The 16,175-nt window shown below is 38.4% G+C and overlaps 1 protein-coding gene across 1 annotated transcript in view; it reads right to left on the bottom strand.

Moving 5' to 3' along the window:
* The window catches only part of DNAH8 (dynein axonemal heavy chain 8), a 315,169-nt gene that overhangs the window by 150,429 nt on the left and 148,565 nt on the right, over positions 1-16,175 (bottom strand). Inside the window, exons 49-53 of the mRNA XM_065912223.1 lie at positions 15,001-15,238; positions 10,113-10,255; positions 9,205-9,339; positions 8,360-8,482; positions 612-825 (exon numbers count right to left, since the gene is read on the bottom strand). Of these exons, the coding sequence (XP_065768295.1) occupies positions 612-825; positions 8,360-8,482; positions 9,205-9,339; positions 10,113-10,255; positions 15,001-15,238 (853 nt within the window). The remainder of the gene's footprint in view (positions 1-611; positions 826-8,359; positions 8,483-9,204; positions 9,340-10,112; positions 10,256-15,000; positions 15,239-16,175) is intronic.

The raw sequence follows: 16,175 nt of genomic DNA, 5'->3' as shown, positions 1-16,175 counted from the left end.
TTTTAAAAAAGTACGAGTTAGACTAATAACTACTGACCTGAAAGGATGTTCATTATACATTATTAAAGAAAACTTCAAGTTGAATAGGAAAAGTGTATAATATGATTGTGTTTTGGCAAAAACAATGACAAAACTCTGGTGTGTACATGTCTTGAGTATTTGTAAATGTTTAAAAGAATTATAATTATGTTTGAAAGAAGAATAATATTCTTTAATAAAGAATGTAAGGTTATACTCTAAAGAATATATCATTTTCACTAACATAGCAAAGTGCTACATTGACTTAGTATATTATATTGTTAATCCATGATCAATGTGCTATCATGCATTAGCTCAAATTTCTCTGATTAATTATGTCAAGAAAACCAGAACACAAAGGTCAGCTTATCTCTAAAGCTAACCTTCAACAAGGCTATTTCTAAATATCCCTGAGTCTTACAACAGGCTATAAACATGATTCTTCTTAGTATTTAGTTTCTGGTATTTAGTTGTCCATTTCAGATACTTACTCCTACCTCACACTGAGCCTTTTTATCTCTTAAACAAGGTTTTGCATGGTTTATGTCCATTATGTAATACAATAAAAAATTAAACACCAAGAACTGTCATACCAAAAATTTTGTCTATTGAAGCATTTGAAGGCAATGTGCAATTAAACACAGTAAATTGTCTTTTTAAACGTTGTGGAATGTCATTTCGACCACCTCCAGGATGGATCATTGCTGCTATGAGCTGTACATCAACAATAGTGGTGAAATCTCCAGGCTTATCCAAGCTGTACATTCCTTCCATTTCCATCATCTGTCGCACAATCTCATTAGTTATCTGGAATTTTAAACAGTAATATTTTAGTAACACATCACTACCATTTTTCTCCAAATTTCCTATAAAATAGTACAGATGAGATCAGAAAAAAAAGCTCAGCTCTTATCAACGAAGTGTTTATGAATGGTGCCTTCAAGGCAATTTGACTTAAATTGTACCACCCATGAACTCTAAACCATATGCCTGGTGCAAATCCAATGCACTCTTTACCACATTGATAAATTTAGATAAAGGAGTTACAGAATATTTGGTACAATTACAAGAGTTCTCAAAGTTACAAGTTTTACTACAGATATCTTTCACACTTCACATTCAACTTTTCAAAATACCTTAAATAAGAATATGGGGTACTTTCACCCCTTACTGTTTTGGTATTGGATTTTATATCCCCAGCTTCCTTCTCTGTAGCCTATGCCACTGCTAACATTCCCTCTGTATTGAATTTTTTTCCTCTCTTAGTTCTAGAGGTTTGGTTCTTCCCAGGCTCATCTTGAGACCCTGGATCACTTTCCAAGACATTCTTCTCCACTCATCCCTCAACTGTAATCTTTATACAGATTCCCATCCTTGGCTCCTCTCTATTTCTTTACTATCTCAACTCTGTATCCTAAAGAATCTCAACTCTGTAACTCTAGCTTCAGATTCTCTTCCAAACTCCACACTTGTACATCCAAATTCCTACTGGGCATCTCTGAACAGATGACATACAAGCCCTCCAAATACAACACTCTCTCATTCAACATTTAATGAATGGCTACTCTGTGTCTGGCCCTGTTGAAACGTAGACAAAAATCCCTGTCTTCATGAAGCACACCTTCTTGTGGCGGAGACAAAACATACATGTGTACACCTGTATATATGTATGTGTGTGTGTGTGTGTGTGTGTGTATATATATATATATATATATATATATGTATATGTATAAGTCCTTCAGAGAAAATGAGCAGAGAGGCAACAGACAATGCTCATGGATGTGGAACTGAATATGGAAGCAGGAAAGACTCCATCTCACAAGACATATAACCAAAAACTTGAAGGAAGTGAGAAATTTAACCATTCAGATATCTAGGGGAAAGGCATTCCAGGCAGAGGAAACAGCAGATGAAGAGGCTCTGAGTAAATGTTACTCTCTGTGTGTTTAAGAATCAGTAAATGTGGCTGGAGGAGATTCATGTGAAAATGAGATCAGTGTAGGGTCTCTGGATCACAGGGAGGATTTGGGTGTTTATATGCTACGCGTCTCATGGGAAGAATTTTGAGCAGAGGAGTGTGTCACAGTCTGACATGTGTTTTAATTGGTTAGATGGTGATTGCAGTCATGAAATTAAAAGACGCTTACTCCTTGGAAGGAAAGTTATGACCAACCTAGACAGCGTATTAAAAAGTAGAGACATTACTTTGCCAACAAAGGTCCATCTACTCAAGGCTATGGTTTTTCCAGTAGTCATGTATGGATGTGAGAGTTGGACTGTGAAGAAAGCTGAGAGCCAAAGAATTGATGCTTTTGAACTGTGGTGTAGGAGAAGACTCTTGAGAGTCCCTTGGACTGCAAGGAGATCCAACCAGTCCATCCTAAAGGAGATCAGTCCTGGCTGTTCATCGAAAGGACTGATGCTGAAGCTGAAACTCCAATACTTTGGCCACCTCATGTGAAGAGTTGACTCACTGGAGAAGCCCCTGATGCTGGGAGGGATTGGGGGCAGGAGGAGGAGAGGACAACAGAGACAGAGGATGAGATGGCTGGATGGCGTCACTGACTCTATGGATATGAATCTGAGTAAACTCCGGGAGTTGGTGATGGACAGGGAGGGCTGGCGTGCTGTGATTCATGGGGTCACAAAGTCGGACACGACTGAGCAACTGAACTGAACTGAACTGAATGCAGATAGCTTGAGAGACGCAAGAGAAATGGGGAGACAATGAGGAGATGTGTGTAATAGTCAAGAAGAGAGATGGCAACTTGCACCAGGCTTTAGCAATGGAGTGATGAGTAGTGGTCAAGACTTCTGTATAGTTTGAAGACAGGCTGAATGTGGAGTTTCTATTTCTTGAGATGGAGAAGACTGTTGTAGGAGCAGGTTTGGGAAGTAACAGGAATTTCATTTTGGACATGTTAAGTTTGACATCCAACTAGGCATTCCTAATTGGATTTTTTAAAAAATCTAAATTCAGGAGTTCTTCATCTTCTAGATAACTAAATACGCTTCCCTCTCTCCTCACCTTATAGGAACTGCTGAAAGGTTTATCTGACCAGGATCCCTGCTAAATGGGAGAGGAAAAGGGAAAGAAAAAGAAAACAAAGTCTCCCTGGGAGGTTGTGGCCTCGGAGTGACACTCGTACAGGCTTGCACCATGAGCATGCATAGCCTAAATGCGCCAGAGACTTGCAAATATTAACCTTTCTTTGAGGTGAATAAGCGTCTAAGAATCTGACAGAAGAAAACTCAAAACCTATCCAGTTAAGGGCACATTCATCTGAAGCTTTAAGAAAAAATCAACTATACTTCAATAATAAAAACATTCTTTGATAAAAAAAAAAAAAAAGAAACAGCCACAGGTACTTTTTCAAGGGCAATGACTTTGGAAGCAGTCAAAGATGCAGAAAACAAGACACTTTGAACATGAACAAGAACTGTTGAAACAAAAGAGAACAGAATAAGATTCTATAGACTTCAGATGATGATATTACCAGACACAGACTTTAAAGCAACTATGCTCAACATGTTGAAAGAAATAGGCAATGATTTGAAAATAGATGCAAGGAATAAAAACTGTAAAAAGTGATAACATATTTGAAAGAAAAAAGAACCAAACAGCAATTGAAATTAAAACTCAGGAGATGAATTTGACAGCAGAGTGGACAAAGCAGAGAAGAAAATTAGTGAGATGGATGACAGAAGAGGAGAAATTATCTAGACTATAAGCATTGGACAGAGCAAAGGTTAAGATGTACAGAAAAGAAGTACAGAAACATAGAGGGCAAAGAAGAAAGTCTAATACACACTGGGAGTGTGATAAGAGGGGAAAGTAAGTGAGGCAGAGGCAATGTTTGTAGAGAAAAGAATAGAAATTTTCTAGAAGTGACAAAAGAGACCAAACCACAGATTGGTGAGTTCCAATAAATCCCAAGCAAATACATACAAATAAATCTACACCAAGGAACATAACTCAAAAAAGAAAAAAATTATAGGAAAGTAAGGTGGCAAGAGAAAAAAGGCAGATTTACTTCAGAGGTATAATGATTAAGTGGTAGTTGACATCTCAACAGCAATAAGGAAAACAGAAGAAAGAAATCATATATTTAAAATGATGAAAGAAAATAACTGCCAATCTTGAAAATAAAGACTTTTGTAGACCCAAAGAAAAAACAACCCTCCAAAAACAAAACAAAAGTATGTCATTAAAAGATTTTCTCCTAAGGAAGTTCAAAAAGTAGAAGAAACATGATATTAGATGGGAGGCCCAGGAATAAGAATGAATAGAGAATGAAAAAAGTGGTAAAGAAATGAGTAAGGCAAACAAAGAGTGAATATAAAAATCAGTAGGGCTTCCCTGGCGGCTCAGCCATAAAGAATCTGCCAGTGCAGGAGACACGGGTTTGATCCCTGGTCCAGGAAGATGACACGCGCTGTGGAATAACTAAGCCCGTGCACCCCGACTACTGAGCCAGCGTTCTAGAATCCAGGAGCTGCAACTACAAACCCACGTGGTGCAGCTCCGAAAGCCTGCACGCCCTAGAGCCTGTGCCCCGCAACAAGAGAGGCCACTGCAATGAGAAGCCCAGGTACCATAACTAGAAAGTAGCCCCTGCTAATCACAGCTAGATCTCGCAGCAATGAAGACACAACACAGCCAAAAATAAATAAATAATAAGTGCTTTTTAAAAATCTTAAAAAAGAAACAGTAAAAATAATGTCTCTTGGGAGCTTACTTTAAAAATAGAGATACAGATAGCCAAAAACCAAATGATAAGATGCTCAACATCACCAATTATGAGAGAGATGCAAATCAAAACTACCATGAGGTGTCATCTCACACAGGTCAGAATGGCCATCATCAAAAAATCTACAAACAGTAAATGGTGGAGAGGGTGTTGAGAAAAGGGAACACTCTTACACTATTGGTGGGAATGTAAAGAGGTACAGCCGCTATGGAGAACAGTATGGAAGTTCCTTAAAAATCCAAAAATAGAACTACCACACGATCCAACAATCCCACTCCTTGGCAACTATCTGGAGAAAACTGTAATTCAAAAAGGTACATGTACCCCAGTGTTCACTGCAGCACTATTTCCAACAGCCAGGACATGGAAGTGACCTAAATGTCCATTGAGAGAGGGATGGATAAAGATGCGGAACATATACACAATGGGATAGTACTCAGCCACAAAAAGGAACAAAATAATGCCATCTGCAGCAACATGGATGGACCTAGAGACTGTCATACTAACTAAGCCAGACAAAAAAAGACAAATGTGACGATGTCGCTTAGGTGTGAAATCTAAAAATACATATATAAATGAACTTATTTACAAAACAGAAATAGAGTCATAGATGCAGAAAACAAACTTATGGTTACCAGAAGGGAAATGTGGGGAGGGGAGGAATAGATTGGGAGACTGGGTTTGACATACACACAGTAACATATATACAATAGATAGTAAGGACTTACCGCATAGCACAGGGAACCCTACACAGTACTCTGTAATGACCTCTGTGGGATAAGGATCTAAAAAGGAGTGGATGTATGTATCTGTGTAATTGACTCCCTTTGCTCAACACCTGAACTAACACAGCCTTGTAAATCAACAACACTCCTTTAAAAATAAATCGGGCATTACACAATACAATGGTGAACAATATAATTTATGGTAATAAAAACAGAGATATAGACTTAAAATACAAGTCAACAATAAAAGGATAAATCAGAAAAAAGATAAAGGAAATTAAAGTGTTCAAAGGTCACTGGATATACAAAATGGGAAAGAAGGGCTAGATTTTCTTTATTTCAGATTATGTATGCAGGATGTACTGTCGAGGGTAACCACTAAAACACAGAAATTGACTGCAGTAAATGGATAGTAAAGAAAACAAAAGGGAACAAAAATCAATGTGTTCTCAGTGGAATAGGAAGAAGACTGCGGGACTTCTATGATCAGCTGAGGGCAAGGAGACAAAGGTGCCCAAGGTCTGAGAAAAAGACAGTATGAAAGGAACCTGAAGGGAGATGCCAGGACAGGATTAGACAGGATAAAGACACATAACATGAAACATGCAGTGCAATTGCTGGGCAGTGCCAAGAGCTTAGCAGAGGTCCATAATTATGATTTTAAAGCGAAACCAGTATTGTGTGTTCTTCTCCAGCTCAGTATAACTGCATAGGTGCAGGTAGGTGGTGAGCAAAAAGGTTTAACAAGAATTTAACATGGCTAAGGCTTTCACAGATGAGTAGAGGGTACGTGCTCCTGTGATTATAATGATAGATTATGGAATTTCAGCTGGGGGAAGGAAGAAAGTGAGGAAATGAGAAGAAATGAAGGAGAGTTTGATGATGGTAGGAACAGTGGTTGACGGCTCCATCTAGTTGATGTTTGATGGCTCCATCAACAGTGGTTGATGCCCAGCAGTGGGATTTCTTGATCATGTGGTAGTTCTATTTTTAGTTTTTAAAGGACCCTCCATACCATTCTCCCTAGTGGCTGTACCTCTTTACATTCCCACCAAAAGTGTAAGAGTGTTCCCTTTTCACCACACCCTCTCCACCATTTACTGTTTGTAGATTTTTCTTGATGATGGCCATCTGTAGTAGAGAGAATGAGCTACAGAGTGTGGATATAGTGATCAGAGAATAAAAGGCTTGAAATTGAGATAATGAAGGGATGTTATTGATAATGACAAGGTGTAGGGTATGACTGCACCAACCAGTAATTCAGATAGAGTAGAAGACATGATTATAGGGGAGTCCAGGTCAAGGAACTAAGAGGCCAAGACCATATATGGAGATAAAGCATCACTGATAAGGCATCACTGAGAATTATGACAAGCAGGACTGGCTTCGTAATTTGTGCGGCCCAGGTCAAAATGAAAACGCAGTGTCTCTGTTCAAAAATCATTATTAGGAATTTCAAGACAGTGACAGCAGAGCATTAAACTACATGCAAGGCCCCTCTGACGTGCGAGTCTCTGTGCTGTGACATGCTGTACACACCATGAAAATGACCCTGGAGCCTGGGGCAGCCCTGGAGAGAGAGCATCAGTGATCCAGGAACTGAAATCTTCAGCGGGGGGTTTGGGGGCCTGGGGGGCGACACAGCATCAAGGGAACGGAGGACCTCACCCTCACACCCAGGTGAGAAGTATGCAGGGAGAGCAGCATCCTGGGTTTCCCATTGGAGCAAAATGGTGAGGAAAAGCTCAGAGGAGACGCTGAATTTTCAGGGAATTTTGCAATGCAGGAGATCCGTGTTTCATCCCTGGGCCAGGAAGATCCCTTGGATGAAGAAATGGAAACTCACTCCAGTATTCTCGCCTGGGAAATCCCATGGACAGAGGAGCCTGGAGGCTATAGTCCATGGGGTCACAAAGAGTTGGACACAGCTGATTGACTAACACTTTCACTTTTCATTTTTTGGACGAACCATGACCTCTGAGGGCACACAGAGGGTTTTTAGGAGGAGGGAATGTAGGAGATGGGGTCAGAGAAGGGCCAGGCAGAACTGATGGGAATTAGTCTCAGGCTGAGCATGGATGGACCTGGGAGTCCTGACCTCCTGATGACATCAAAGGTAAACCTGATGTTGGTGGAAGGGATGTGACCAGTCCTGGTGGGCTCCAGTGGATGGTGCTGAAAAGGCAATGGACAGCAGTGGGAAGAGGTGTTGGGGATCCCACCAGGAACATGCTGAACCCAGGTAGTAGTATCTGTGAGGTCCTCTAAGGGAAGTGAGTCTGAGGTTGACAGACGATCACAAGGAGGTCAGTGGTATATAAAAGAGCTATTTTTTTTTAGTATTTTCTAAACATCACATACTCCTGGAAAAGAGTATGTAGAGTGAGAAATAAGAGAACAAAGATAAAACGCTGGGGAAAGGAAGAGAGAAGCCAGAAAGTACACTGAAAGCAGCCAGAGACAGAAGGGAACATGGGGAGAAGCATACAGGGATTTCAAGAAGGGAGAATGTCACCTATCCCAAGAGGTCAAAAAAGACTGAGAATTATTACCAGGCTTAATCAAGTGACGGTTATTGATCTCTTTATATATAACCAAGTAAAAGTGAAAGTGTCAGTCGTAACTGACTCTTTGCAACCCCATGGACTGTAGACCACCAGACTCCTCTGTCCATGGAATTCTCCAGGCAAGAATACTGGAGTGGGTTGCCATTTCCTTCTCCAGGGGATCTTCCCAACCCAGGGATGGAACCTGGGTCTCCTGCATTGCAGACAGATTCTTTACCATCTGAGCCACCAGGAAAGCCCATATATATAACCAAGAATACTGGTTAAATATCACCTACATGAGATATTTTAGTCATACCTGATCTCCCCATTCATTAATCACGGGCATATTAATGTCATCAATAAATACAGTCATCTTTCTGCCTCCAGGTGGCCCATATGTGCTTCCCATCCGCTTGTCCACATAGCTTTCAATTGTTCTCTAGAGAAAAGGAAACAGTCTACTTTATGCATTACACTTCAATCCATTTCTAAAAATGATGAACAGGCTTTTCAGAGTAGAATATAACTGACTTATTTATTTAATGGGTGATATTATTATTCAGATAAATACTGTGAACTTTAAAAAATAAGTTGTTGGACTGTTTATCATTAATTTACATCAAAGGACACTCCAATGTTCAGCTTTAGCTTCACTATTAGGCCAAAACATGCTATTTGAATTTGGCTTCAGTGTCAGCCTTAGGAAGGTTAAATAGTTGAATGGCAACTGCAATATTAATTTTCAAGATACGTCTACAGTCAGCTCTTCATATTCATGGCTTCCAAGTCTTTGGATTCAACCAACTTCCATCAAAAGTATTTGGGGGGAAAAAAAATTCCAGCAAGTTTCAAAAAGTAAAACTTGAATTTGTCTCACACTGGAAACTATTCACATAGCATTTACAACCATTTACATATAATTATCATGTATTAGGCGTTATAAATAATCTAGGGATTATTTTAGAGGATATGGGAGGATATGCACAGGTTTTATGCAAACACTACCCATTGTATGCAGTTGAGTACTCCCAGGAGTCTTGGCACTAATCCTTATGGATACTGAGGGATGACTATATATATCAATGTTTTATTTGCATAAACATGTATCAACTACTTAATATATTTAATAAGTTAATGACTACTGCAAATGATAGATTTTACCTGAAACATCATTGGTTCTGTGGCGGATGAAAAGTTCAAACTTTTAGATAACTGTACTTCTGGGTCATATTTTTTCAAATAGGCCTTAATCATTACAGTTTTTGCAGTTCCCTGTTCCCCTGTGAGTAAGACAGCCTGCAATGGTAGGATAATTATGTTAAAAGGTGTTGTAAAATGTTTAGTTTTAAATATATTATGGTTCTAGTAGCCATTCTTTCATTCTATAAATTAACAGTAAATTTAAGTTACTTTTAAGAATTAAACCTGTATCAAAATAAGTCCTAGTTGAATTAAAGACGTAAATGTAAAATGCATGTACTGGAAGAAAACCTGGGTGAGTGGTCATGTGACCAGGGGAGGGACTTTGTAGGCAGACATCCACTTTCCTTAGCAAGCTGAAAATCAGCAGAGTTCGAGTGTATTTTGGGACCTGGAATTCATTCGCCAACCAGGTTTCTTTGAAATGACACCACCTCCAGCCCTTTGTACTTTACTTTTTCCACTTGTGGTTGTAAAAAGAGCTGTGTTTCTTACATGGTTTGCAATTATCTAAGAAACTGAGAAAACACAGGCTACTGGCCCCACATATCAAAGGGATGATTTTAGTGAGTCCAGACTCGTATCTTTGCATACATAGAAAGTGCTAAATTCCTTAACTTGAAATACCTGGGTTTTTGTTTGTTCATTTGTTTTCATTAACAGTAACTCTTTGATGTTCCGACTACCTGGTCTTTGGTTACAAAAATTTCTATATATCCTGACTTCCCCCCCAAAATTTGCCTCTTCAGAACACTATCTGAGATGCTGTGTCCTGGAATTGAAGTCTGAAGAATGTCCACCAAATAAAACATAACTCTCAATTTTTAGATTGTGCATTTTTTTTCAGTCAACAAAACTATCAAACTTACTTTATGCTGTTTTGCAATGGTGTCTATCAAAAAATTTGTTCTAACATTGTCAACATTTGGAACCAAAATTGATGAATATTCTGGAACACTGTCAGTTGGATAATAATATTGCTGAAGTTTCTTATTCCAATGATCCCAATCACCTATAAAATAATTAAAACTGATCTTAATAAAACCGCATTCTTGAAAAGTTATCTTAGAATACAAACATATAAGTGCTATAAACAATCAACAGAAATAAACATTTAAAACATCTTCATAAAACATGGTAACCTATCTGCTTACCTAATATACGTGGCATCTGATAATTTAAAGTTGCTTTGCCTCTTTACAAAATCACCTTTAAATTATTAATTATTTATCTAGAGAGCTCTGACCTAAAATGGAATTACAACCAATGATATGTTTAGTATCTAGTAAGAAAGCCACATTAACTAAAAGGATGGGAAAGATCAAAATAGGGATAACAGATTACCAGACTTAGGATGTTTGCCATGAGAAATGGAAAAAAATAAATCTGGCGCTAAAATTAGGGTAATAAAATGCCCAGATTTCTGACTTATAGTCACTACCAATAGCTTCCCTAGTGGCTCAGACTGTAAAGAATCTACCTGCAATGCAGGAGACCTGGTTCCATCCCTAGATTGGGAAGATGCCCTGGAGAAGAATGGCTATACTCTAGTATTCTTGCTTGAAGGATTCCACGGACAGAGGAGCAGAGTTCTACATGACCAAGCGACTAACACAACAACAACATTATTGTTATAGTAATTATTATAAGTACATTTCATCAATTCTAAGAAAACTATTTTATTTACGTTTTAGCATCTCTGGAATGCACCATTCCATCTATGGCGTCAGCATCACCGTTAGTCATGCAAACTTGGCCAGAGATGTTTGTATTGTGGTCATTTAAATGCAATGACCCCCACTGTTGACTGCATTCTTGAATTTAACTGCCATTTATTTATTTATTTTTATTAGTTGGAGGCCAATTGCTTTACAATATTGTAGTGATTTTGCCATACATTGACATGAATCAGCCATGGAGTTACATGTGCTCCCCATCCCGATCCCCCCTCCCGCCTCCCTCCCCATCCCATCCCTGTGGGTCTTCCCAGTGCACCAGCCCTGAGCACTTGTCTCATGCATCCAACCTGGGCTGGCGATCTGTTTCACACTTGATAATATACATGTTTCAAGGCTATTCTCTCCAATCATTCCACCCTCACCTTCTCCCACAGAGTCCCAAAGTCTGTTCTATACATCTGTATCTCTTTTTCTGTCCTGCATATAGGGTTATCGTTACCACCTTTTCAAATTCCATATATATGCATCAGTATACTGTATTGGTGTCTATCTTTCTGGCTTACTTTTCTCTGTATAATGGGCTCCAGCTTCATCCATCTCATTAGAACTGATTCAAATGCATTCTTTTTAATGGCTGAGTAATATTCCATGGTGTATATGTACCACGGCTTCCTTATCCATTCATCTGCTGATGGGCATCTAGGTTGCTTCCATGTCCTGGCTATTATAAACAGTGCTGCGATGAACATTGGGGTACACGTGTCTCTTTCAGATCTGGTTTCCTCCATGTGTATGCCCAGAAGTGGGATTGCTGGGTCATATGGCATTAACTGCCATTTTAAAGATCTTCCAAAAGAACCACGATTCAGAAATTTACCCCAAAAGTAACTGTGTACACAGAATGCATGGGAAGGAAGAAGAAGAGTACACACTTGATAGCAGCAAAGCAAATATTCATCATTGGAGGAACAACCTTGATTTCAACTCTCCTTGCAAATTATAGAGTCCTGTGGTACGTGTATGCTTAACTTTTAAGGATTAAACATTGGTGGCTAAAGGGTTTTCCATAGTGGTTGTATATTGTGTACCATTGTGTACTTAGCAAAGTGGACACACTATCGGATGTGACAGCTGCATTTGTTCCACATTCTTGCCAGTATTTGGTATTATTAACCTGACCATTTTGAGTTCCATTTCAGTTCAGTCGCTCAGTCGTGTCCGACTCTTTGCGACCCCATGGACTGCAGCACGCCAGGCCTCCCTGTCCATCACCAACTCCCGGAGTCCACCCAAACTCATGTCCATTGAGTCGGTGATGCCATCCAACCATCTCATCCTCTGTCGTCCCCTTCTCTTCCTGCCTTCAATCTTTCCCAGCGTCAGGGTCTTTTCAAATGAGTAAACTCTTTGCATCAGGTGGTCAAAGTACTGGAGTTTCAGCTTCAACATCAGTCCCTCCAATGAACACTCAGGACTGATCTCCTCTAGGATGGACTGGCTGGATCTCCTTGCAGTCCAAGGGACTCTCAAGAGTCTTCTCCAACACCACAGTTCAAAAGCATCAATTCTTCGGCACTCAGCTTTCTTTATAGTCCAACTCTCACATCCATACATGACTACTGCAAAAACCATAGCCTTGACTAGATGGATCTTTGTGGATAAAATAATGTCTCTGCTTTTTAATATGCTATCTAGGTTGGTCATAACTTTCCTTCCAAGGAGCGTCTTTTAATTTCATGACTGCAATCACCATCTGCAGTGATTCTGGAGCCCCCAAAAATAAAGTCAGCCACTGTTTCCACTGTTTCCCCATCTATTTGCCATGAATTGATGGGACCAGATGCCATGATCTTAGTTTTCTGAATGTTGAGCTTTATGCCAAATTTTTCACTCTCCTCTTTCACTTTCATCAAGAGGCTCTTCAGTTCTTCACTTTCTGCCATAAGGGTGGTGTCATCTGCATATCTGAGGTTACTGATATATCCATTTTAGGCATTAAATTAATTAGAATTTAGTCATTCTAGTGGCTATGAAATGATACCCCAGTGCAATTTTAATTTGCATTTCCCTGATGACCAATCATGTTGAATATCTCTTCATATTATTTTTTTCACCATTCATAAATCTTTGTTGCAGCATCTATTTAAAGTTATTGCCCACTTAAAAAATTCAGATTGGCTGTCTACTTGTTATTACTGAATTGCAAGAGTTCTTTATGTATTCTGGATAAAATTCCTTTATCAGATATACGTTTTTCAAACATTCGTTTACATTCTGTGGTCAAAATGGGTCATTTTATTTTCATAGTGACTTTTAAAGAGATGTTAACTTTAGTGAAATCATGTCACAGTGTTCCACTTTTGTCTTTTAAAAATTGATTAGGTTATTCTTTGCATTTCCATAAAATTTTATAATTCATTTATAAATTTCAACCAAAAAAAAAACTTATTGAGATTTTTCACTGTGATTGCACTAAATCTATAGATCAATTCAGAGAAAGTAACATCTTAACAATATTGTATATTTTGATTTGTAAACCGGAATTATCTTTCCATTTATTCAGGGCTTCTTTAATTTCTCTCAGCAGTTTTACAGTTTTTAGTATGCAAATTTTATACATATTTCACTATATTTATCTCTATATATTTCATTTTTGGATGTTTTTTTGAATTTTATATTAAAATTTCAATTTCCAATTTGTTGTGAGCATATAGAAATACAAATTATTATTATATACTGTTCTTTCATTCTGTGACCTTGCTAAACTCATATACAAGTTCTAACAACTCTTTTGGAGAGTGGTTATATTATCTGCAAATAAAGAGAAATTTACTTGTTCTTTTTCAATTTGTAGATATTTCATTTGTATGTTTATTTGTATTTATTTATTTACTGTCTTTTTGCACTGGCTAAAACAACTGGTACAATGCTGAATGGAAGTGGTGAGAAAGGATATTCTTGTTTCTGAACCTGGGAAGTATTCAGTCTTTCACTATTAAGTATTTGTTCATTTGCTAAGTCGTGTCTGATTCTGTGTGACTCCATGGACTGCAGAACACCATTCAGTATAACTTAGCTTTTTTGAAGATATTCTTTATCAGAATGATAAAGTTTCTAATTCTAGTATCCTGCAAGTTTTGTCCTAGTTTTATCATAGAAAAACCGATATCATCCTTCTACCATAGAAGAATGTTAAATTTTGTCGAATTTACTTTCTGCATCTATTTAGATGTCATATAAATTGCTTGGTTTTTAGTATATCAACATGGTCAATTACACTGACTGGTTTTTAAATGTTAATCCAATCTCCCACCCCTAGAATAAATGCCCACCATCTACACTGCCAAATGTACTTTCATTAACATAGTTTCTACTATTCACTTCTTATTTTTTAACATCTTCAGGTTCTGTAGTAATGTCCCCTCTCTCAAACTGGCTCATGGTAATCTACATCTTCTCTTTTTTCTCCCTGATATCTTTGGTAAGAGGTTTACCAATTTTATCGCTCTTTCCAAAGAACCATCTTTAGATTGACTCTAGGTCGTAAGAGAATTAACATCTAGATTTAAGGATTCATTTCATTAATTAGCTTCTTTTAGGGAGAGGTAAGCTGGGGTTACCATATGTGGTAACCCACATATGGCAGATTAGGGGGCTGAGGAACTGGACTTTGCCAAGTCTGCAACACATAAGTAGGGTCCCTATCTGCTTGCTTCATTCTCTGCTTATTCTGATGTTTCCAACAGAGAAGTTCTAAGACTGCATTACCACACTTTGCATCATGAAGAATCTGTGTTCTCTATACTTCTACCCTTCCTCTTCAAGCAACAGAAAAAGAGGTACTGCTAACTTATTTATGTTATTCACTTAGATAACCGCAAAAGGGGCCTCTATAACCATTCCCAGCTCATATGCAAAATCCTAGTCTTGCTTCCGCAGATGCACTTTAAAAGTGGTATTAGCAATTATGTTATTCACAACTGGTTTAATATTTCCCCTTAGAAGATTGTATGGAGTTTATCTTTTTTCCATTTAAAAAAAATGTTACTTTGTTTCAGATATAAGTCACTGTGCTTACCATAATCAGTAACATAGAACTCATACATGGTTTGAGTCAAGCCTTTGGGTATTTCTGGTAAGTCTAACTTGCTTTCGTGACTTCGTAAAAAAGCTTCAAGCTTGTCTCTGCTTTCTAATTCCAGAAGGGCTCCTAAACTCCACATTAGAGCAAACACAAATAATTTATGAAGATGTTCGACACACGAAATGCCACCTTCTTCTTTGGAGGGGATTAAGCCTTCCAGAAGATTGAGAGACTGAAAATATTTAAAATACAATAAAATTAAGTGTTATATTTAGATTTTAAAATAAACATTTATATATAATAATAACTTTAAAAGAAGGAGACAATGAGAGAAGGAAACAAATATATCTCCAGTTATGGTTTGATCAGTGTCCTACAGCGAGCGGCATTTAGGAGAAAAGTCACTCTGCTTTAGGCAGGCTGCATGACTGCACATCAAAGACACCGAACTGGGAGTGTGGAGGTGTGGTTTCTTCCCCAAATTCATGCCACTAACACCTCTGAGTCTCAGTTTCCTGATCTGAAAAGCAAAAAGCCTAGACTAGATGTTTCCTTAGGTAGCTTCCGGTTCTAAAGTTTGGTTATTCCAAAATTTATAGAGCAAAGATTTTATCTATTTTTAACATATTGCAAGGCTCAGCACTGTGGCCCCAGGGGCCAGCCACTTGCTTAGCAAATCAAGTGTTTCTGAAACACAGTCACTCTCGGCCATTGTGTCTGGCTGCTTCTGTATTGCAACAGTACAGCTGAGGGGTTGGGGCGGAAAGCTGTGCAAAGCCTAGAACATTGACCATTTGCCCCTTCAAGAAAAAGTGTGTGAACTCCCACATGGCATCAGAAAAAAAAAAGTATAGTAAGACATCTTTTGTTTTTGAAAACAAAATCATTTCAATAATTTGTGAGCTTCATGAATTATTTCTAAGCCACCCAGCCTCCCTGACTGATGACCCTCGCACGGACAGAGAATCAGGGCACTAGAATGGATAATGAGAGATCATCTACGGACTAGAATCAGGAGAGCCTTTGAAAACCTCAGGGATAGGGTAGGCAGGGAGATGGGAGGGAGGTTCAGGATGGAAGGGACACATATATATCTATGGCCAATTCATATTGCTGTATGACAAAAACCATCATCAAATTGTAAAGTAATTATCCTCCAATTAAATAAA

Source organism: Muntiacus reevesi, chromosome 20 (assembly GCF_963930625.1).
Source record: "Muntiacus reevesi chromosome 20, mMunRee1.1, whole genome shotgun sequence".
Taxonomy (NCBI): Eukaryota; Metazoa; Chordata; class Mammalia; order Artiodactyla; family Cervidae; genus Muntiacus; species Muntiacus reevesi.
The sequence above is the reverse complement of the archived record's forward strand: the minus strand, read 5'-3'. Positions and strand labels throughout refer to the sequence as shown.